Source organism: Equus asinus, chromosome 4, assembly GCF_041296235.1.
Source record: "Equus asinus isolate D_3611 breed Donkey chromosome 4, EquAss-T2T_v2, whole genome shotgun sequence".
NCBI lineage: Eukaryota > Metazoa > Chordata > Mammalia > Perissodactyla > Equidae > Equus > Equus asinus.
The window spans coordinates 99,402,980-99,427,279 of NC_091793.1; the positions used below are offsets into that span (position 1 = coordinate 99,402,980).

Here is a 24,300-nt window from a genome sequence, read left to right on the forward strand (position 1 = left end):
AGACGAACAGGAGAAGTGTGAGAGAATTGGGAGAATGTTGGAAGAATTGAGAATATTGTAGTCCCTGAAGGGTTATGAGTTTCTAAAAATACTAGAGCTAAAATATGCTGTAAATGGTCCTAGGGGGCAGAACACTGTTCCCACCCCTGCATAAAGTGGGACTGGCCCATTCTAACCAAAGTTTTTGCCTTCATCACTGGAATTGTTCCTGAAAACACCTTTCTTTCCTTTGTTAGAATATAGATATTCCTTCCTGTGGAAAGTTATATATAGAGGCATATCCATTCTGTTAGGTTAGTGTTTGCTAATTTGATAGTAAAAAAAAAAATAGTATTGCATATGTATTTATAAAAACTCCTTAGCTGCTCACTCATTGCCACTTCATTCACATCAGTTCACCAGCATATGCCGGAATTAAAATTAGAAGTGGTAGGAGTCCTGAGTGCCAGTGACCGGTGAGGATAACTATCTGTCCAAGTACCTAGTGATTTCTGTGGAACTGAAAAATGGCAAGATGATCAAAGAAGTTAGGCAAACTCTGCTTCTCATAATGAAGTACAGGAAGCCCTGAAGGTACACACAGCAGTGGGCCAGGATTCCCAGTGCCGAAGGAGAAACACACAGTACGACCTTGGGACTTTTGCTCAGCAATTTAGGGGACATTTTTAAGTAATGGGAAACATTTTTATATTAAAACAAACATAAATATAGTGCACGAATTTTTAAGCTAACACAGGAAATCTAGTGCTTATAGGAGGCTACTTCAAGCTGCACCCGGTCCTCAGAGTGTGCATTTTCTGCTTTGCTGTTAGGGATGCTTTGGTGGGAAGGTTTGAGGAGCTCCGGACTAAACGCTTATAGGAGTTCACCTCCTTAGGTGAATTTCTATGTCAGCAGGTCTGAAGTCACTTGAATAGTAATTATCTTAATTATAGATATTGTCTTTTTCCCCCCAAAATGTGGTCATGTTACTCCCCCCCCTTTTTTTAGCTGCCTGTTTTTTTTTTTTAACTTATGGTAAGTTGACCTTGTTCCTAGAGCTGAAGAATTAGGTCACAAAGGGATCTCTTTTTAAAATTTAATTTGTGTGTAGTCTGAGCAACACGTTTTCTAGCTGTCTGGGCCAAGTATCCCATTTTGGTAGTAAACAGCTCATATGTGGGATTTTCTTATGTTTCTCACTACTAGTAAACCTCAAGCACAGATTTTAGTTTTCCAGCTGTCTGCTAATTTTTAAACTTCCTCTTTCTTGCCTTACTGTTTATCTGCCATCCTCTGCCCTCCCTAAATCTTCTCTCCACAGCTATTACCTTCCCAAAATTGTTGAATTTAAGCTTACATGAGGTCTCCGAGCAGGTGTTTCAGCCAGCCCACTTGCTTGTGACACCTGGAGACAAAGCACGTTTCCTGTTGTGACATCTAAGAGTGTACACAGTTCTTGTCTTATTCCTTTTTTCTCCTTTATTGCCACAACTAAAAGTGAAAGGGGGCTGATGGCAGCTGGACCGTAGCAGTGCTTCATTCAGAGTGCTTCATCCTGGGCTTGTAACCCAGCCCTGGTGTCTGTTTCCCATGCCTCTTGCCCTCAGGCCTGGGCCCTAGTCCAGCCACCATTCCTCTTCCTTGTCATAGTGCATCAAGAAAGGGATCTGAGACCCATTGTTTGTAGGAGTCTACAGAGTCATAGAAGGACCAGCCATGGCAGATATGTTCTTCATTTCCCATTCTGGTCTTTTCCAGCTGGGTAGGCCAAGAACCCAGCAGAGACTTTGAGCATTCCTCCTGCTGGAACAGATCTTGGGGTGCCTTTATTTGCATCTCTTTAAATCCACAAGCTAAAGATAAAAGTTCATAGAATCAAAGGAGGTAGAAATAAGTGGCTGATAAGCACTAGAAAGCCACACGTGAGCTAAGAGACAAATTCAGCTAAAGCACCTGTGCAGCCACGCTGTCTCTTGAGAGGAAATTCACAGAGGAGAGCAGTGGACCCCAGGCTGTATCTAAACATTCATTTACTCCACATTGAAAGAACATTCCTTTTGTTAACGGGGCCAACCCATAAAAACTAAGCAGTTATAGACCCTCCTCTCGCTACATTTACATTGATGTATTAAAACAATTTTTTGTTTTACACAAATACATTACCTTGGCCAAACTTTGACTCACAAAGAACAAGATAAGTACATTGCTCCAGTGACCCTTCACCCTTGCAATACAACATTTTATGTGTTGTGAAAAAGGCATAGTCAAGAGGGTAGAAAATGTAAAGAAAAAAGAAAAAGAAACATTAAATGTCTTCACATCTCTCTTTACTGGGTAATTTTAGTAGTCTGAAGGGGGAAAGGTGGAGATTAACCCACCAAAAAAAAATGCAGAACAAGAAAAACATGATGAAAAACCAAGATCCAGCTCTAACGCATACAAAGGAAAAGAAACTGACACCTAAAATAAAAAGTGAATTTGCATTTTGTAGTGAGCTGTGTGCATTATTTTGTGTAACGACAATGGACGCAAAACCCTGGATAAACCCGTTCTCTTTTTTCCCCTTTCATCAGCCGTCAGTAGCCAGTCGGGCCATGAGAAGAGTTAGCTCAGTTCCATCTAGAGCACAGTCCCCTTCTTATGTTATCAGCACAGGCGTGTCTCCTTCAAGGGGGTCACTGAGAACTTCTCTGGGTAGTGGATTTGGCTCTCCGTCAGTGACCGACTCCCGACCGCTGAACCCCAGCGCATATTCCTCCACCACGCTACCTGCTCAGCGGGCAGCCTCTCCGTACTCCGCACAGAGACCCGCCTCCCCAACAGCTGTACGGCGGATTGCGTCAGTCACCTCCCGGCAGACCTCCAATCCCAACGGACCAACTCCTCAGTACCAAACCACCACCAGAGTGGGGTCCCCGCTAACCCTGACAGATGCACAGACTCGAGTAGCTTCCCCATCCCAAGGCCAGGTGGAGTCGTCGTCCCCCAAACGCTCAGGGATGACCGCCGTACCACAGCATCTGGGACCTTCACTGCAAAGGACTGTTCACGACATGGAACAATTCGGACAGCAGCAGTATGACATTTACGAGAGGATGGTTCCACCTCGGCCAGACAGCCTGACAGGTGAGTACAAGCTGACAGCGCTAAAATTGGGCTGGGCTGAGTAAAGCCCAGTGGGGAAATCTGTGCAGCCAACGCTGAAACAGAACATGATAACATGGAAAAAGTTGTTTCCATCTCAAAATTTACACTGCAGACCTCAGTCTGACTTGTCTCTCAGGCTCTGTAATTCTTCATGCATGAAATTATGTACATTTATATCAGGAGAACCCTTTCGCAATGAATCATTTTTCCCCCTCACAATATTAGGATGTAATAGGTACATTTTTGCACTTTAGGAGAATTGGTTGGAATTCTAAGCTGGTTGTTGTTGTTGTTGTCGTCGTTTTTAATGAAGGATTTTTCACCAGCTAAGCTTATGTATACCTTAACCCATAAGTTATGTTAAAAGGTGGGGTCAGAATATCTGTTTTTAACTATGTAAATTTTTTTAAAGAACTGCTTTAATAATGTAGACTAGAATATGGATTTCCTCACCTACTGCCTTGACTTTAGCCTCTCCATGGGAGATGCACAAAGCTCTTGTGAATTACCTTCAAATGCCGCTCAGATTAAATCAGAAAGACACCAGCCAGGTGCCTGTTGTTGTTATTATTATTATTATTATTATTACAGTCATTTGCTTCAGAGTTTTTTCATGGAGAGTTTCCCACTTAATGTATTGACTTTGTTATTTTGATTAAAATGAAATTTATCTTTAGTGTTTTAAATTATATTTTAAAAGTAGCATATACAAAATGATAAAAAAATTAAAACTATACAGGAAAATATGGAGTGAGAGGTAAAAACCTCGAGCTCCTCTTTTACCCATACCCAGTCCCACACCCCAGTTTGTGTATCTGATTTCCAGAATGTTTGTTTGCAATATAAGTATATGCATTATTTACAAATATGCACACATTGTATTTTCTTTGTTTTTACATGATGGATTCTATTGTATATGCCTTCTGTGCCTTCTTCTCTTTTAATATCTCTGAGAGCTTCACTTCATTCTCTAAATAGATGCCTAGGACCCCACTTTTATAGATGTATTTTAATTTGTTTATTTTAATTTATTTAATCGTTTCTCTTAGTGGATATTTAAGTTGTTTCTCATTTTTAGCTATTAGGGACAATGATACAATACATGTTGTTCTTCCTCAGTATTTGCACATAGATTCTCGGATAACTGTGGGATCCATTTCTTGAAGTAGAATTGCGGGAGCAAAATTATGTGTGTCTTTTTTCTTAAAGTAATCTTGTCAAATTGCTCTCCTGGAAGGTTGCACACGTTTCTGTTTCTACCAGTAGTTTGACTGTGCCTGTGCTCCTGCACCTTCACTAGCATTGCATATTGTCAAAGTATTTCATCTTTGCCAATCTGGTAGATAAAAAGCTGTACCTTATTGTTTTAAATGGCCCATATTGAATTATGACTGAGGTTGAAGATATCGTATGTTTATCTGCTGTTTTATTTTTTTTCTGCAAACCACAAGTTCAGGTCTTTTGTCTATTTTTATAATTGTAAAAGCTTTTTATACTTGAAATAAATTAGCCTTTTGTAGTATACTTCTCAAGTATTTTTCCGTTTTGTAATTTGTCTTTTGACTTTGCTTTTGGTATTTCTTATATACAGAAGTTTTTAGTATTTTTGTGTAGTGAAATTAATATCCTTTCCTTATGGACTCTGGGAAAGGTAAAGCCTTTTTGAGATTTTCTAATTGAATAATTTTGCGTGAAGAATTAATATTGAACTTGATTTTGAGCTCAAAGAAATTCCTATGAGAGAAACCACCTCTTTTTCATTCAGCCGTCAGAGGAGTGTACTTGGCTTAGAAATTTTCTGGCATGCCTCTGAGAAGTATGCAGCAAAGTGAGGTAGGAATCATTTATGAAATTCTGCCTCCCAGGGAAACCTGAAAAGATAAATAGTTCTGAGGATCTCTGTGCTCCGCCCTGTGCTTGCACAGAACAGCTATGCAGAAATCTGTATTTGCAGTAGAGTGAAGTGGAAGCACAGGGACGGAAGCGAGCACGTAAATTACTGTCTCCGTGTTTAACCCTGAGGACTGATCTTTGGCTTAAAAAGCCTGTTTCTCTGCAGGTGAGATATGTTGTCTTCATGTTTCAGGGAAAAAAAATTTATACCTGGCCTGTCACAGATTTTGTTTTTCCCCCAAGAATACTCCAGTCTTCAAAAGAAGCTCGGGGTTTCCTTAAAAATGTTCTGGGGAAGCTGTGTTGCCCATTGTCTACCTGCTCACTTATTCTGAATGTGAATCCTAATTTGTGAATTCCTTTCTTCTGTTCTTACTTCAGAAAGTGATGTGCTTGTCATTATATTTGCTGTGGTTCTTGATTTCAAAGGATTCATAAGTTGCTAATTGATGAGCCTAAAGCAATATTTTGTAATAGATTCAGACACTTGGATATTTGTTGATTATAATTTAAATGATGATACAATGTGTGTATAAATTACTTCCTACAACAGAAAAATATGTCTGCCCTAAAATATTTGTTTCAGTATAATCGCATTATGTCAAGAAAAGTTTTGAGAATAAAAAGAATCCATATTTGGAAGATAAGTTTATGTTTATTTCCAATGTCTTAAATAGAAAGGTTTTAAATCACAAGGAATATATCATCGTAATAGTAAACTAATATGTATTTGTGGAATTGCAAATAGAAACTACTGGTTGGATAAATAATATTGTAGAATATCAGTGTTTTCCATTTATTTGGAGAGGGAGATAAGGTTATTAAAAATTAATCTGTGGAGGGGCTGGCCCCGTGGCCGAGTGGTTAAGTTCGCGCGCTCCGCTGCAGGCGGCCCAGTGTTTCGTTAGTTCGAATCCTGGGCGCGGACATGGCACTGCTCATCAAACCACGCTGAGGCAGCGTCCCACATGCCACAACTAGAAGAACCCACAACGAAGAATACACAACTATGTACCGGGGGGCTTTGGGGAGAAAAAGGAAAAAATAAAATCTTTAAAAAAAAAAAAAAAATTAATCTGTGGAAATGCTTCTGGAAAAATTATTTCTAATAGCAATTACAGAACATAGTTACTTGTCTTCCAGTTTAAAAGATATAAAGTCATAGTAGCCTTTCTACGCATAGTCATTTTACTTAGTCTATAGCGGCTATGTAATTTTGTAATTTTTTAAACATTAAATCTACAGAACTGTGTGTTTTGTTTTTAATGCATGAGCAAGTAAACAAAAATAGTAACAGTCACTCTTATGTTATTCACAAAGGTTTCTAATAACAAGAAATTGCTATATCTCACTATAATTATGTCTTTTATTGCTCATTTTAATTGTCATATGTAGTAATTTCATCTTGCTAATAATTCTGTAACAAGTGAATATTTACTGGATACTTTTTGTAGTCTAAGTGGTAAAAAGCTCATTTTGTTACCTTTCCCATGAAATCGTGGTAAAGGTTTACAAAAGTTTTCAAATACATGAATTCCTGTGAAGACTCTAGCTGGATCCTTGTACAGCGTGAATATGACATTCTGATTACGGTGTAGAAGGTTTTGTTCCTATTTCACATCACGGTGCAGGTGGGCCACGGGGGCTCGGCGTCATCCAGGAGCATCCAGCGCTCAGCTGGCCTCTGCCCAAGTGTGAGTGATCTGCATAGTCTCACAGTGAGTCAAGAGAGTTTGTCGCTCTACTGGGTGTTAAATAGCACCTCATATTGATAAGATTACCAAGGACTTTGTACAGTCACCTGCCCGCTTCATGTCACCATTAACGAAAACAGTGCCTGCACTTTTGTTCAAGATACTCATGGGCTCCATAAAGAAATGGAGCTTATACTCTGCTAAGAAGAATGAGAAGTGTGCCAGTGCCTAAAAAGCTGAAACTCTCAAATGAGAACTTTACAATAACAATCATAATACTGTCTTCACAGTTCCATTCGCTTCTGTGGACCTCTGGTGGGCTAACCTTGCTCTCCGATTTTGTTCGTAGAGGGCTCTGTTGAGTTCAAGGTTTCTCACACTGCGTCTCACTGATCCTGGAGGGGTAGCTGTGTCCAGTGTTGGGTCTGCCGTGACAGAGCGCTGACCTGGGGTTTCCTCTCAGCCCTGCCAGGAAGTAGCTCTCCAGTGGGAATGAATCACATTTCCTTTTGCGCTCTCAGTTTACTCGGTTTTAAAGTGAGAAAGTTTGGCTGGATAATCTCCCAGTTATAAGATTGTACAAACCTGTGATCTTCATTTTAGCAACTGGGGAGCCAGTAGGCGAAACCCACATTTCTTCATTTCATTTCTTTCCATGTCACATTGCTGTCCAGGATGGGTAATAATCATTCATTTTTGAAGCTTTATGTATTAATTTTCTTGCCTCTCCTCACTAAGCAACATATAATTATCACTCACATTCAGGCCCATTTGCTTTTAGTTGTGATATGATTAGCTGAGCTAACAGGATGTGAAGGATCCTGTCTTTTTGTAATTAGTTGCTGTGTTAATTATTTGCAGTCTTTTTAAGAGCAAATGTGTACTGACTTCATATATGTTTGTGCTTTCTCTTGCTCATATTTGGAATGTAGCCTTAGTTGGTGTTCTTACCAAGTGACAAGTTTTACCTACTAATGATGACAAATCACAAACTGCTGAGCATCATAATACAGAATACACTAACTAATTCACCTTTTTTAAGAAAATAAAATGTTTGGGTTTGAAATCTACTTTTTTATCACAAGTCTTGTGTAAACGTTAGTTATTAGCAATTTAAATGAAAGACTGTCTGAGATGACTTAGTATTAATGTACTAACTTTGTACTTTTCCTTTACACTAGAAAGAAGGTAAACAAGAATCTGGTATGTGGGTTCCTGTAAAAACAACTGTTTTTGTTTTAAAGGAAAAATACGATATCAAATAGTAAAATAATACTTGATAATTCTTAATAAATGTTATTAGTTCACTGATAATGTTTCCAATTTTTTAACAAAATTCCATGTTTTTCCATAAAAGTCATGAGTGAATTCATTGAGAGACGTATTTTAAAAGAGTTCTTGAGCATTCAGCTTTTACTAAGCATTAGTATGTAGGTGTTGTCTAGGGTGTTGGGATTTACAGAGCTGTGGGCAATGGTGGGCGTGCCCCCAAGGAGCTGGTCATCCACTGGCAGAATGGGGCAGTCCTGCAGGGCAGGAAAAGAGAACAGCAGGAACCATATTTTGTATATGTTTTTAACAAGGAAAACTGTATGATAGTAAAAGAGGGCATTCTTTTTTTGGTTACCGTCTTAAAGTAGCTTACAACTGGGGAATGGATTTCACAGTATCAAACCATTTAATAATTTCTTCTTATTTTTTCTTAGAAAATGTACTTTATCTTGCTTCCAAGAGAAAGTTGTATTCTAAAAAATGTACATGGTGTCCTTTTCGTATCTATCCTCCCTCTTTTGTAAATCTTACTAGGTTTGTTGTTTAGACTTAACACTTGGTCCTGTTGGTTAGGAGTTTAATTAGGGCTTTTAACCCCACTGCAAATTTCTCAATTTCTTAATGATGTAATTTTCCCACCTCTAGGCCTACGGAGTTCCTATGCTAGTCAGCACAGCCAGCTTGGGCAAGACCTTCGTTCAGTTGTGTCTCCAGACTTGCACATCACTCCTATATATGAGGGAAGGACCTATTACAGCCCAGTGTACCGCAGCCCGAACCACGGAACCGTGGAGCTCCAAGGATCACAGACGGCATTGTATCGCACAGGCTCAGGTGGGCGACAGCTCCTTTTAGCTGGGTTCCGAATTTCACAGGCCCAAGAGGAGAAGGATTTTATTGAGATTAGGTTCCCTGTTATAATGAAATCATGTTGCCCATTTGCTTGTCACATAAGCAGCTGTGATAGCATATCAATGAATAGTGAAACAGAGGTTCATTTAGTACCTATTTATAGGTGATATATTTTCACCTTAGTTCAGTCTGATCAATGAATGTAGTGATTGTACTGTTAATTCACAAAAAGTTTGTAGAGCTGTAAGTCTGACTGTCCTCGGGTAAGAAGCATATCAGCTATAGAAAGGAAAGCCTTTGTTGGAATATTTCCTTGGAGTTTTTGTTGCCTGGAATGTGTATTTAGAGAAACTGCCTACATGAGTTACTTGGCTATCTTTGATTTAGCATGTGTGTAGCCCAAGTGTATTTGGTATTATTGTTTTTTGGATATTGGATTTCCTCTGAATGCTTAAGTGAAGAATGTGAAATAAATGTTCCTTATGATGGAGTCAATCTGGGACAGAATGTAGTAACAGCATTTATGAAAATACGGAGCTAGTGCCTCCCGCTCTTGCGCCCCACCTTCACGTTTACACCACCCCGTAGTGGCTGATAGAGCAGAGGCTGTGGCCCATGGCTGTGTGAGCTGCCAAATTGTGCTGTGGTTCTGGCTTGCAGAATCTCAAGACACCCTTCTTTTTTTTTAAAAAAAAAAAAAAGGTAGTACAGATTTATTAACGTGCCCACAAATGAACTCCAGGTAGTAATGATAACCTCCCAAGGGCACAGCTGTAGGAGACACACCTCCCAGGAGGCCAGAAGACTATATTTGAATTTATTCTTTCCCGAAAACTGACAGTTTGGTTCACTGTGGGGTTTTTCTTTGCCCAGAATCACCAATTGTTACCAGTTGGTACCAAAGAATGTACGAATTTTTAATAGGTGTTAGTGAAGGAATATTTCACTTGTTATGTTCTATAAATTGAGGAATTTCTTAATAAGATTAAGAAATAATGTTAAAATCTTTTAATTGCAGGAAGAATATGTATACAATCGTTTGAGAGATACATGCTGCAATAATTAGGAAAGAAATATTAGGGTCTGGCCCTATGGTGTGGTGGTTAAGTTCGGCCCACTCCACTTTAGCAGCCCAGGTTCGAATCCCAGATGCAGACCTACACCACTCATCAAGCCATGCTGTGGCAGCAACCCACATACAAAGTGGAGGAGGATTGGCACAGATGTTAGCTCAGGGTTAATCTTCCTCAAGTAAAAAAAGAGGAAGATTGGCAACAGGTGTTAGTTCAGGCTGAATCTTCCTCAGGAAAAAAAGAAAGAAATATTAAATACAGTGTACAGTACCTTTATACAAAGCATCATGCAATAATTTAAGGGAGTAGCTATAGAAGAATTGGATGTATCAGTCTTCTCTCTTGTGAAGTAAGTTTTCCGATGTTATCAAAATCTACAGGTCCATAAATAAAATGTATATCAAAATAAGTAACCTATATGTACAAGTGTTCAAAGTTTGATGGTTCCAATTACCTACGAATTTGAATATCTTACTTGTTTTTTATTGCTAAAGTGAAATTAAGGAATTTTGCCGTTTATTTCTAAGATTAGTTTAATTCTTTTCCTGTTTTTCTCTTGCAGTTTTGTTACTAAATCTTAATAAGCATATTAAGACTTATTATGTAAGCAGATTTATAGTTTCATTTTTGCTCATTCCTGCTAATAAAATTACAAATATTTTGTGTATATTAAAAACTTAAGTGCCTTTTTTTAGTACTGAGGTAGATTAGTAAAATCTAAAAGTAAGCAATTTATATAATTATTAAAAACTATAATCCCTCTTAAAATTAAAAATATTTTGTCTTTGAAAAGTACCACCTCACAGAGAACATACTAATCTTTTTAAAAATGTTGACTTTCTAGTAGGTGTTGGAAATCTGCAAAGGACGTCCAGCCAACGAAGTACTTTGACATACCAAAGAAACAATTATGCTCTAAACGCTACAGCAACCTACGCAGAGCCCTACCGGCCAATACAATACCGAGTGCAAGAGTGCAGTTATAACCGGCTTCAGCATGCAGCACCGGCCGATGATGGCACCACGAGATCCCCCTCAATAGATAGCATTCAGAAAGACCCCAGGCAAGTACGGGTTATGAGTCTCCAGCATGTGACGTTGCCACAGGAGCCAACCAGTTCCTTCATTTGGACTTTTTTCAAGTTGCCAAGTCTATTATAATATCAGTAACTCCTTATCTCTAATATTCCCAGTTGCATTCCAGCACTGTGGGTCATTGAGGTTAATTTCTCTTTAAAGATAGATTCCTTCTCTCAGTGCTCTAATAATAAGTCAGGGAATGCGCAAGTCTTTGTGAATATCTGCAGCGTTCATCACTGACATAGTTCACCAAGGCAACTACCTGGGATAGCCTCTTAGTCTGAATTACACAAGTGACTTTAAGGGATCATTTTACCCCTTTTTGTTTATCCTGATGGACTTCTTAGACGAGGGCTTCAGAAAATGCATATGGTTGTTTTAAACTGGGAAAGACCAGTGTTGTGTACGTTTTGAATCATATTTTCAGTGCTCTGTTGTGCTTTTATTTACTAGGTCCTTTGCAAAGCTTTCTGCCATTTAGGAGAAAATAGTGTACAAGAAGTTCTCATATCTCATAAGCAAAAAATATTTGGCAAATAATAGATGTTTCCTCGTTTTAACTTAATTTGGCCTTGTAGGAAGCATGTTTTATTAAGATAAGTATGAATCATTTAGTACTTGATTGGTTTTGAAAAACTGGGCTCTTTAATGAAAACCATTTAAAATATTCAGGAAATAAATAAATAAAGATATTTAGAAACCAAAAGAGAATTGAATTTCTGAAAGAGTGAAATTATTGCTAAATTTTAGGCAGCTTGAGTGTTATTTTAAGACCTATGTTAGCAAGATTTCATTCACTCTTCACCCACAAATAGTTGTTTCGCTGGAAAATTATTATAATTATCAATTCATTTTTAGCAACCTACCACCTTATTCTAATGAATGTGAATTAAAAGCACGAGTGAAGTTTTGGTCATTAAAACAAAATAACTAAAGGTACTTTTGAGTTGAATGGGAAGCCTACTGTTTCACTAAAACCAGTCCACCTGTTCGCTCTTTCACCTAAAATTCGTTATGGTTTATACATACATTTGGTTCTGCTATTCCTGTTTGCCACCGTTTTGCCATTTTAAGGACTTCTAAAAATAATTTGTCTGATATTATAATTAAGTCCAATATAATTAAGTCAGAAATACTTTTACATGATTTTGTTTTTAAAATCCTCAAGAAGACGAAAGACGAGGGCACCCTAATAGATGAGTTTTGAATTGTGGGTAGTTTAGATCACACCTTGACTGAACCTGCAGAGAATAGAATAGCTACCCAGAAAAGCAGTGAAGTGTGAGAGTTTCGAGTTTAATATATATCCCTGAAGACTTCAGTTTTGACCTCTGATATGAGTTGATTCACTATAAACAAGGATTTCATGTATGATAATATAATTCAGCTATTCATAGTATGATAATTTCATAGTCTAATGCATAAAACTGTTATGGCTAGCCTTGATTATATGAAACTTTACTGATAATGCATTTTGTAGGATGAATAAATGATTATCTTATAATGATAGGTGAAATTATTCTAGCTGAAACTGGAATCCAGTTGAATTTGAAGTTTGTTCAAAACAAAATAAAAAGCTCATGACAACTATTATTTAATTTTTAGTTTTGAAAATAGCAACATTAAGTAATGTTTTTATTCACTTCTAAACCTACTTTCTTTATCGTTAATACTACACTATCATTAGCCTGAAAAATTCTCTGTAAGGCCGAATAAGTTATTGATGTTTTCTATGTAAAAGGAAATCTATGAGATTTTTTTATACTTGTGTAGTTTAGAAGCAATATTTATTAATAGTACAGACGATGCATAAAAGGAGTATAACAGTACTTCCTATGGGAGGTGACAATGACTTAAAAAATGATAGCATTCAAGGTGCTCTTTTTGAACAGGGCTTAATCTTTGACGTTCAACAGAATAATTCCATTTACTGTCCCCTCAACCTTTATGTTATGGTTAAATATTTTACTTCTGCATACATTATAAAACCCATAATAGAGTGTTATTTTTACTGTAAATAGTCAGTTGTCTCTTAAAGAAATTAAAATAAGTAAAAAAGATGGTCTTTGTGTTACCTATTTCTTATTTATAGTTCTTTTCCTTTCTTCCTATAGATTCAACTTTCCATCTCAACTCATTTCGCTTCAGTCTAAAAACTTCCTTTAGCCTTTCTTGTGTTGCATGTCTGCTGGCAACAAGTTGTCTCAGCTTTAATTTATCTGAAAATGTTTTTATTGCACTCATTTTTTTTTTTTTTTTGAGGAAGATTAGCCCTGAGCTAATGTCTGTGCCCATCTTCCTCCATTTTATGTGGAACACCTGCCACAGCATGGCTTGACAAGCAGTGGGTAGGTCTGCACCTGGGATTTGAATGAGCAAACTGAGGGCGGCCAAAGTGGAATGTGCAAACTTAACTGCTGCACCCCTGGGCCAGCCTCTATTTTACTCATTTTTTAAAGGATATTTTTGCTAGACATAAAATTCAGGATTGACAGGTATGGGTGTTTTTTTTCTCTTTCAGTACTTTAAAAGAGATCATTCATTATCTTCAGACCTCCTTTGATTCTGATAAGAAATCAGACATTTTTATCATTCTTCTCATTATGTAATGTATCTTCTCTCTTGCTGCCTTTCAGACTTTTCTCTTTATCTTTGACTCTCAGCAGTTTTACTCTGACAAGCCTACATATAGTTTTCTTTACACTTAGCCTGCTTGGGATTCACTGAGATTCTTTGATTGTCCAGTTGATAATTTTTACCAAAATTGGGGAACATTCAACTATTATTTCTTTAGATATTTTTTTCTGCCCAAACTCACTCTCCTCTCTTTCTGGGATAATGTGACATCTCACAGGTTACTGAAGCTCTGTTCATTTATTTTTATTTTTTTTTCCTCTGTGTTCTTCAGATTGTATATTTCTTATTGATCTGCCTTCATATTTACTATCATTTTTTCTACACTTTCCTAAGTGTTAAGCCAATCCAGTGAATTTTTTTATTTCATTTACTTGATTATTTTTTTACAGTTTCCATGTTTCTGATGACATTCCCCATCTATTCATTCCTTATATGCATCTTTTCCTTTAAGTCTTTGAGCACATTCATAATATCCATTTTCCTCTGATGATTCCAATATCTGAGTTTTCTCTGGGTCTGTTTCTATTTGTTTTTTCACATCTTTGTAAGTCACATTTTTCTGTTGCTTCTTATGCCTAGTAGTTTAAAATTATATGGTAACTGTTGTGGATGATACATTGTAGGGACTTTGGATTATGTTGCCTTTTATTAGGGTTCTGAGCACATAACTAAGTTACTGACAGATGCTTTTGATCTTGTCAAGATTAGTTTTGTTCTTTGTTAGGACAAGTCTATTTCAGATTTGTTTTACTCTCAGTGCATGTCCCTTACTCTGTGGCATGGTTCTTACTCCTAAACATGGCCTTTGTGGAGACTAAATGCTGAGGTACTCAGTAAGGTCTGCTCTCTGACTGGGCTGCAAGTCCACCATCATCTGGTATGTGCTCAGCTCTCGGTTCTGTGGCAGAGACTCTCCACCAGACATGTATATGTGCCCTGCACATCCCAGCACTCAACTAAGGACTTGTGAGTAGTCCTCACACAGACTGGAGGAATCTCCTCTGCATAACTCCTTCCTCTTCAGTACCCTGCTCTGCAAATTCTAACTACTTTGGCCTCCCTAAACTCCAGTTTCCCCCCTCAGTTCACTAAGTCCGTTATGCTCACTTGGGCTCAGTTTCTTGTGCAATGATCCAAAAAGTACCCCAGACAGAAAGCCAGGGAACGCAGGGCTCCTAGATGAGTCCCTCCTCTCAAAGATTACATTCTTGTGTTACTTGTTATCCAGGTCCTGAAAACAGTTTCCTCATACATTTGGTTCAGTTTTATGGTTGTTTATGGGAAGGGAAAGTCCAGTACCAGTTTCGCCATCATAGCTGAATACAGAAGTCTTAGCTAAGGTTTTAATGAAGCAAATTCTGGCAAACATTGGTGCCAGCCAGGCAGCCCATGAATTGATAGCAGTCTTTCCGGGGTACATTTCTGCTGAAAATCAAGGTTGGAGCTGGTACCAACCTAACCTAAGTGTCCGTCTCCAGCTGGAGCCCACCTTTTATGTTGTCTGGGCTTCATGGTACTCAAGGATGCCAAGAAATCTTGACCATCCCTGTGCCATTTAAAAGGACAAAAATGTATGTTTGTAATGATTATGAGTCATCAAGATTAAATCACACTCCTTACACTCTGTTAATTACAGCATAGATTTACATAACAGGCTTTAGACAGATTTTCATCAGAAATAGTTAACATAGTTTCAATGTGTAAAAGGAAGTCTATCTATTACAGAGAATGCCCCTATTTAGTATAGTTCCCTTTTCAGGGATGCTATTAATAAAACATCTGTATCATAATTCAAATTATATAAATTATTTTAATATGCATCACCACAATTTAATCATCACAGCCAACCTAAGAAGAAGGTAGACATTTTTTATTGTTTTATTGTTCCTGTTTTATAGATGGGGAAACTGAAGCTCCAAATAATTAACTGGTTTTCAAAAATCACATAGAAATTGAAGGACCTGGGATTTAAACATAGGCAACCCTAACTCCAAATTCTCTGCTTTTCTGCTGTGTATCCTGCCTCTCATAGCATTTGTGGTATTCTTAATGCCTGTTAATGACATTATCATCCAGTGTCTCCCCCAAGCAAGAAATCTCCATCTCATCCTTGACTTCACTTTTCAGAAGATCATCTGGCTGCCGTGCAGAGTGGGTGGGGGAAGGGGGGGATATTTGAAGCAGAGAGAACATCTAGAAGGCTGTTAGAGGGTCCAGGCAAGATGGAGAGTGGGTGGATTTGGTTTATATTAAATATTTTGGAGATAGTCAATAAAGCTTGCTGATGGATTAGATGAGAGGGACAGGGAAAGAAAGAAATCAAGGATGGCTATATTTTGTGTTTTGCCTGACACGAGTAAGCTCAATAAATAATAACTCCTGTTATTGGTATGAAGACTAAACTTTTTAGTTTGGCATACAAGACCCGGTAGAGAAAACCATGTTTTATTCAATATTTTTATCTCCAGCACCTGCTATGCCACCTGTAGCATAGTAAGGATTCACTAAATATTTGTTTGAAATGGTAGTATATATGTGTGTGTGCGGGTATGGAATGACCTGCCTCTTTGTATTGGATGAGACAGTTAATAGATGGAACCTTCCCAGACAGAGAGAGTCTCTGGGCCTTTAAAAACTGGGCTATAGAAGTACCACTGAGTCATCAATTTAAAGCTTTTTTTAAAGTTCTATTCAGTATTAATTTATCTTTTGATTAACAGTTCACTTCATCCTGTAATCAAAGTCTAGAAATTTGTTTCTTTGTGAACCATTTTTTCTTTTTTTTTAAGATTTTATTTTTTTTCTTTTCCTCCCCAAAGGCCCCTGGTACATAGTTGTATGTGGGTCCTTCTAGTTGTGGCATGTGGGACGCTGCCTCAGCGTGGTTTGAGGAGCAGTGCCATGTCCGCGCCCAGGATTCGAACCAACGAAACACTGGGCCGCCTGCAGCGGAGCGCGTGAACTTAACCACTCAGCCACAGGGCCAGCCCCTGTGAACCATTTTTAAGAAGCTATTCTTTACATAATATAAGCATAAATTCACATTTAAGAAGGATTCCAAACAGTGATCCAATCAAATGACATCAGAAGATTCTGACACTGTGATGTTACTTGAAAAAAGCAAAGTATAAAAGTGTATATACTTAGTCTGATTGTATACTCATTATACAAGAAATGGGATAGTGTAAGGGTTGGGGGCACAGACTCTGAAGGCAGACTCAGATGTTGCTCTGCTGTCGACTAGCTGGGTGACATTAAGCAAGTCGCTTAGCCTTTCTGCCTCAACCTCCAAATCAATAAGGTCGCTCTAAGAATAAATGAATTAATGTGCAAAAAATGCTTAACACAGTACCTGGCACAGGATAGGTGCTCATGAAATATTAAGTGCTGTTTGATAATAATCCAATTCTTTGAAAAAAAATTCTATACGCATGCATGTGCACATTTGCCCACATATATAGAAAAAGAGACCAGCATGAAATGTCAGCAGTGGTTTTCTCTGGATATAGGATTACTGATAAAATATTTTTTCTTTTTTATAATTTTCTGTGTTTCTGTCTTATTATCAAGAGCAATTATAAATACTAAGTTTTTTTAGAAATCATCGGTCCCACTGTATATGTGATTTCTAGGCTGACACCAGCTCTATCTATTGCCGCCAGCCTTTCTTCCTCTCACCTCAGGAGTGACATCTTGCCTCACTGAAGTGCACTGGTTTACCTGAGCCTTGCACCTGGAAATTTCTTACATAGGTATCAAGGCATGAAATTAGAATCAGGAGGAGGAAAAATAGAATGGAACACTTACTGATGCCAAGAACTTCCTTTGTTCCCCTCAATCTCTTTCTCTGCATCTGTGCATCATGGTTTCTTTAAAACCCTAGGCATCTGGGCCTCCACATATGTTCATCAGGGGTAAAAAAAATATTTACCTATACACCTTTTAGGGTTTTTGTAACTTCCCATTTTGATCTCAGCTGAGCTTTTTTGCTTATGACAAGTGTTTCGTGCGGTGTGTCATTAAAAGATGGGCCTGCCTTTCTGACGCCGTGTTTTCCTCGCGTAGGGAGTTCGCCTGGCGTGACCCTGAGTTGCCCGAAGTCATTCACATGCTGCAGCACCAGTTCCCGTCAGTCCAGGCGAACGCAGCCGCCTACCTGCAGCACCTGTGCTTTGGCGACAATAAAGTGAAGACGGAGGTACAGGACCCAGTGCCCGGGATGCCCCACGGGAGACCGTGTCTGTCCTTTTAGCAGTCACTTGCCTGTGTACTTAGGAAATTACCAGATGTAATTCAGAGGTGCTTTTCAAGGGATGTTTTGATACCAGATACTCTTCTACTTCTCAACTGTGCATTTCAGTATTTCTCAGGAAAAACCAGGAGGAGTGTGTTTTTTGGAGTGCTTTTAGCATTTTTAAATTGTATGTCCACTCATTGGCTTGTTTGTAAAACACAAAGTGAAACCAATTTAACCTACATTTTAAAAGTATGATCTAAAAGTCTTTTAGGTAAAAATTACAGTATGTAACAAATTAGTGAGTTCATGTATTTTTATGAGATTCTGGTCAAGATTGGTGCCAACATACGATTAAGTAAAGTTACAGAAGATTTATAATCATTACTAGTACTCAACATGTATGAAAATTTTATTTCAGATTTTAAGGTTTTTTCGCATTTCTGCAAACAGTGAATCACTGGTTATTGACTAGTGTTCTATAACACAGATTCTTTTAACATTTTAGGCCCTTTTCCCCCTGCAATGTCATGTAGAACTCAAGTGGTTTTCATCGATTTAATATGCAAAGCAACATACCCTTACAGACCTAAAGGTGGATGCAGTAAATAAAGCCCAAAAATGTTGATGTAATGTGCTAATGAATTGACAAATAGAATAAAATTTAGGAGAGTAACCTAGAGAAATTCTAGAAACCAAATGACTTCCGTCAAAATTCCTTTCCCGTGTTGTCTCCGCCCCTGCACACAGCTTTATTGTGTTTGTATATCTGTTCACTGCCCTCGGGAGTGAAAGCACAGTCCCTCGGCGTGTCAGGGGGTTGGAGGAGGACTGTGCTGCCTGCACTTGGCCATTAATCCACCGAGGTCTCCCTTCCCTTTTTTATGCCATGAACCCAGGGGAAAAGCTACATCTTGGAGAGTGTTCTTAAAAGTTATAAAAGATGTGTTGTTTAGAATAAACGTAACATGTTGAAATGATCTGGAGTTGTCCATTTCCCATGATCTTTCCATAACCGACTTCTGTTTGCTCACTGGTGAATCATGTCACTTAGGCCTGGTCCCTGATATTTTTCATTCTAGGTATGTAGGTTAGGGGGAATCAAGCATCTCGTTGACCTTTTGGACCACAGAGTTTTGGAAGTTCAGAAGAATGCTTGTGGTGCCCTCCGAAACCTTGTTTTTGGCAAGTCGACAGATGAAAATAAAATAGCAATGAAGAATGTTGGTGGAATACCTGCCTTGTTGCGACTGTTGAGAAAATCTGTTGATGCAGAAGTCAGGGAGCTTGTTACAGGTGGGTAAAGAATGTATTCCTGTCCTGGAGGAAATGTTGCAAACCATCTAGACTGTGCCCTTGTGTGGGGGCCTTGTGAAGGAGTTGGAGGTTCTAGGTGGTAGATGATGTTGTATTGCACAGCTATGACAAAGCCTGGGTATAGTGCAATCTCATGATACAGAGGCACGTGCAGTGCTACAGCGACATCTCTGTCAATCTCCTATCAGTTATTGGACTTATTAATGCATAAGCATCACTCACAGATGTCTTGTTTATAGAGGACTGAGTACCTCATTTTTTATGTATTTCACAGTAAATCTACTTGTTTCATATAGCTTGCCTCTCCTTTATTATGAAAATAAAATATACGTACTGGATTGGCTATCTTCCATTTCAGTTCAGCCAGTAGCTGAAGGCCTGTTAGTGTCTCAGCACTTTCGCAGGTCCTGGGGATGTAAGGATGAATAAAACTCAGTCCCTGCTCTCAAGGAGCCCTCGGACTCAGGAGGAAGACATGTGGTTCTGTGAATGTCAGTGAAAAGTGACAAGTGCCAGGACTCGTTCAAGGTTGCATTGGGAGCACAGAGAATGGGCAGGGAGGTTCCCTGGTTGATGTGAAACCAAAGTTGTGCTAAAGGATGAGGAGGCATTGGCTGGGTAAGATATTTCCAGTCAGACGCAGAGGCCTGGAGCCAGCATGGGATACAAGGATAGAGCTACCAGCAGGAGGATGCTGGAGGGAGGCCAGGCCAGAGAGAAATGCAAGCCTGGTTTGGGGAACTTTGGTGAGGAACCTGTGTCCCACATGCAGTGGGAGTGATTCTAGCACATGGTTCAGCCAGTTTGGGCTTTTAAATGCATTCTTCCAGCGAGCAGTGGGGTGGAGGGTGGATTTGAAGGAGATGAGCCTGCAACTGAGAGGCCAAGAGGAGCTCAGTAGTCTAGAGATAACAACTTGAAGTGTATCAGTAATAGAAGGGGTTGGCGATGGAGAAGAGGGAGCAATTAGAGAAAGAGTTCATGGTCAAGGCATGATGGTCCAGTGGGAGACCATTGGAGAGTGAGGGACCCGGAGGAACTGAGTGATGCCTTAGCTTGAGAGACTGGCCATTGCAGCACCATCAGGGATTCAAGAGTGCTTGTGGTCCAAGTGAAAGACTGATGGTGCAAATTAATGACGACATTATTTATCATAGACGATTAGGGGGAAATACTGAGTATTCATTGGTAGGAAAATGACTAAATAAATGGCAGTACGTTCACACAATGAAAGCACATATACAGAGTTAAAATAAATGCATTAGAGCTATCTGTAGCAACATAGATAAATCTCTGGAAACATTTCCAGAATAACAAGTGCAGCATGATACTATTTGTGTAAAGTTTTTAAATATGCAGTTTGAGGCTATAAATTATTTCTTCATATATGCATATGCAGTAAAGTTAAAATTTTTCATTGGAATGATACAAGATAGCTTCAGGATAATGGTTCTCTTGGTGGGGGCATGGGAGAAAATGGAATTGGAAAGTATAACCCGGCTCTGTTTCTTTAAAAAGAAAGAACTCTGAAACAAGATAAAATGTTAATATTTAACAAAGCTAGATGGTGGGTACCTGGGCGTGTGTTTTATAATTGCTATATTATTTTTCATGCTTGAAAATTTAATTTAAAAAATTTTAATAGCACTTTTCAAGATTAATCCCCTTCCCCACTGCCTCCTGTTATGAAATCAGAGGTCGAGGTTCTGTCAGGTATAATTCAGTAACACTTGAGAATGTAGCAAACCATAAGGAACCTAATATTTAAGGCGAATCAGCTTTCTCATAAGTTATTAATTTTCAAGATACAGTACCCTGTGTTCTAAATAAGGCATGAAATTTAGGTGCTAAAGGTAAAATACACTTTATGTATAATCTTCAACTCTGGATTGGACTGCCTGCCTTAGTGTAGTTTGAGTATTAATGGTTTAACACATCTAAATTAGATACTGATGCATTAGTATATACTCCGTCTTTCCAAAATGCTTTTGAGGCACTTCACGCTCTCACACTAAAAAATATTTATACACACGTACATGTGAATGTACGTGTGTATAAAATGAAAATTAGAACAAACTAAATGAAGTAGAGAAAAGAATATAGACATATCCCTCCCAGAAGTTAGCCTTTCGCTGTGATTGTGTTATGGAGGCGTAAAGGATGCAGTGTTATTTGCAGTATGTGAGTGTTTTCTTTCCTTGTTTGATGTTTCTTTCCTCCCCCTTTGAACTCACTGTGTAATGTCCAGGTATCCTCTCCCAGTAACACCCCTGTACAGCCAACGAGGCTGAGGGATCCATGTGAGCTCCCCGGCGAGTCAGAGGTGACCCAGGGACAACCTGATGTTAGAAGCACAGCTTCTGCTCAGATTTGCTTCTCTTTTGATTAACTAGATTTCTCACGACTTGGTCCTTACATCCTTGATGTGCAGCTTTTTTCTCTTCTGTCATGATATCTCACAGGAGGAGTAAGTCTCTGCTGGATTTTTCTTTCTGAGATTTTTCCCTTGGAAGAATCTGTTGCAGTGCCTTTCCTGTGCTGAGCTCAAGGAATTTGTAAGAGTTAATGATAAATGGGAAGAAAAGTACATGAAAGTTTGGTGGTTTCTTTTGCATTTGAAAATAAATCAAATTTGTTTGAAGTCGAACCAGACTTCACTGCTAAGGGCTTTTATGTACTAATTTACCTGGTGCACACCCTGGATGTGAGTGCTAATTTAGATGCGCTCCTCCATGTTTCATCATTTCTAGTCGCTGAGAGCATGAGATGTTTTAAGACATGGACCCTGGGCTTGAAAGGAGGCTCTGAGAGGTTCCTAATGCAAAAAGAGCTGTTTCCCCAATAGATGGCATTGCTGCCAATGTAAAACTAGCAACGACCTCTGATAGTTCTTTTTTGGAAGCAGCTGCCAATAGCTTTCAGGCTTTAAGAAGTATTTTTTTTGGCCATACTTTTAAGCTGATGTATGAACCTGATTGCTTATGAAATGTTCTCTTCAAAAGTAGTCTTTGCTTCAGAACGGGAGTGACAGTATATAAACACTTCACTCAGATGCCATATATAAAGGAGTTGGACCAGTGGACGTCAGAAGTGAATTTCCAGTTCCAAAGTAAATGTCAGCCTCAGTTTGATTTGTGTATAAACATCATCTAGCTAATATGAAACTACCAAGTCATAATGTAAATTTAGCATAGTTGCTTATGTGTGTGTGTTGTATGTATACATATATTTGTAGGCCAAGATTTATAAAGACAAGAAAAGTTATTTATTTCCATGTCTCAGTTCCAAAATTTAGTGGTACGAACCTTAACTGATGTTCAGTAATATTTTAAGAATGACTAATCCCTGATAGGTTTTAAAGCATGACAACATCAAGAGAGCCTTGAGCACTTTCATTAACTCTTCCTCAGGTCAAATACTCATAAGCTGTCTTTAAATCATAGGATCACAGGGTTGGAGCGGACCTCAAAATCCGTTTTTCCCAATCAGCCATCATTGCATGAATCGCCTGCACAGCTTCCACACAAACAGCTGCCCATCATGTGCTTGAACTGCTAGGAATAGGGAGCTCATTGCTTTGTGGGGTTCAGGCTGAGTAGCAGAGCTATCCAGAAGGCAACAAGAAGACTTGAGATGTCTTGAGAAGGCAAGAAGATAAGCCCTCAGGAGTTCATTCTGCCTCAGAATGGCCCTAAATCCACCCTCTCAGACCTCTCCCAACCAGAAAAGTCGGAACCATCCTCATTAAAGCATGTCTGCTCCAAACATGGGCAGCAGAGCGCTATGTGACCACGTCACTCAGCATTCCCTATCAGCTGCCTATCTCCTATAAAACCCCGTTTGAAAACAGAACGTTATCCTTCCAAATTTCCGTGTTCTGCCAGTGTCATCCACAAATTACTATGGTCCTGGCTGACTTTGCACTATGCTTGGCTTTGTAGGTACAGCCTAAGAATCCTTCAGTGGAAACGATAGTCAACTTAGGACGATGAGATGATAAAACACAGTGAACTGTCATGTTCAAAATATTGCATTATTTGGATTATTGTACTATCCTCTTGAAACTAGGTATTCTATTATTCTTAATATTAAGTAATTCAACCTAGTTATTATTCCAAAATCTTTTTTTCTAGTCCTGTTTGCTTCAGTTTAGCATTTTTAATGTACTTAAATAAAGAAATTTTAGCTATTCTTTTAAAAAGATGCCTCGCCTTTGCTTTAAATGTAATAATTGCCCAGGGCCTGCTTATTTGGCCACATCTTTACTTGCATGGAAAAAAAGGAAAAAGACTTTTTTGCCAAGTATATTTTCCCAAGAGTATGGCTGTCATTGTTAATTAAAGTAGTTCTCTAATATGTAACATGATTCTTGTGTTTTCTTCATTGTGTTGAACATTTTCCAGGTTGAAAGCTAATGAGCTTTTCTTCTAGTAGTTGTTGATATATGTGGGTGCTCAGGGTGAGACTTTTTTTTATTACGAAGGTACATTTTGCATTTATTGTGCTTAGACTTGAAAGCTGGATGAAGGATGGTTCCCCCAGTTGGGTTATAAAATGAATGTCTGCTGGGCCACAAACTATGGATGGAAAGTTGGAACATCTTGTCACTAGAAAAGAGATGTTGAACTCATTTGTTCAAGATAATTAAATAGTGTTTCTAAGCTGGGAAATATGAGTTTCAAGTTATTGAGCATCCTGAAAGCATCATTTTTTAAAGCTATAGAAATTCAAGATATTGCACAGAATCTGGAGGCCTACCTTTTAATGCACCAGATGTCCCAAAACCATCACACTTCTCTTACCCCTCATTAACACTGGTCTCAAATACCAAAAGGTAGCCTTTGTTCTTGAATAATAATAGACTTTGTTTACATTGCTGTTATATTCACGTTCCTTCCAATTTAGCAACTGATTATTCATCCATATGGCTAAGTAAAATATTTCCACACTGTTTATTTAAAAATTTTGGGATGCCAGCAATGGATTCCAGACACTATGCAGAACATGGAGTTAGGCATATTCCCTTCCTGATCATTAGCTCCATATTTCTAATTAGACAGTAAATTGATTAGAAAATGATGAGTGTGCACTAAGGAAGGGTAGATGGGCCGGGCTAAAG

The 24,300-nt window shown here is 38.6% G+C and overlaps 1 protein-coding gene across 33 annotated transcripts in view; it reads left to right on the top strand.

The window, feature by feature from the left end:
- The window catches only part of PKP4 (plakophilin 4), a 232,555-nt gene that overhangs the window by 173,803 nt on the left and 34,452 nt on the right, over window positions 1-24,300 (top strand). For 14 of the 33 annotated variants that reach the window (XM_070507849.1, XM_070507855.1, XM_070507863.1 and 11 more), the window contains 5 exons: window positions 2,556-3,108; window positions 8,634-8,822; window positions 10,758-10,981; window positions 17,700-17,828; window positions 18,947-19,160. In XM_070507849.1, coding sequence (XP_070363950.1) covers window positions 2,556-3,108; window positions 8,634-8,822; window positions 10,758-10,981; window positions 17,700-17,828; window positions 18,947-19,160 — 1,309 coding nt within the window. Of the gene's footprint in view, window positions 1-2,555; window positions 3,109-8,633; window positions 8,823-10,757; window positions 10,982-17,695; window positions 17,829-18,946; window positions 19,161-24,300 lie in introns of all 33 variants that reach the window. The other 19 variants (XM_014859418.3, XM_014859451.3, XM_044768871.2 and 16 more) reach the window with 3 other exon arrangements.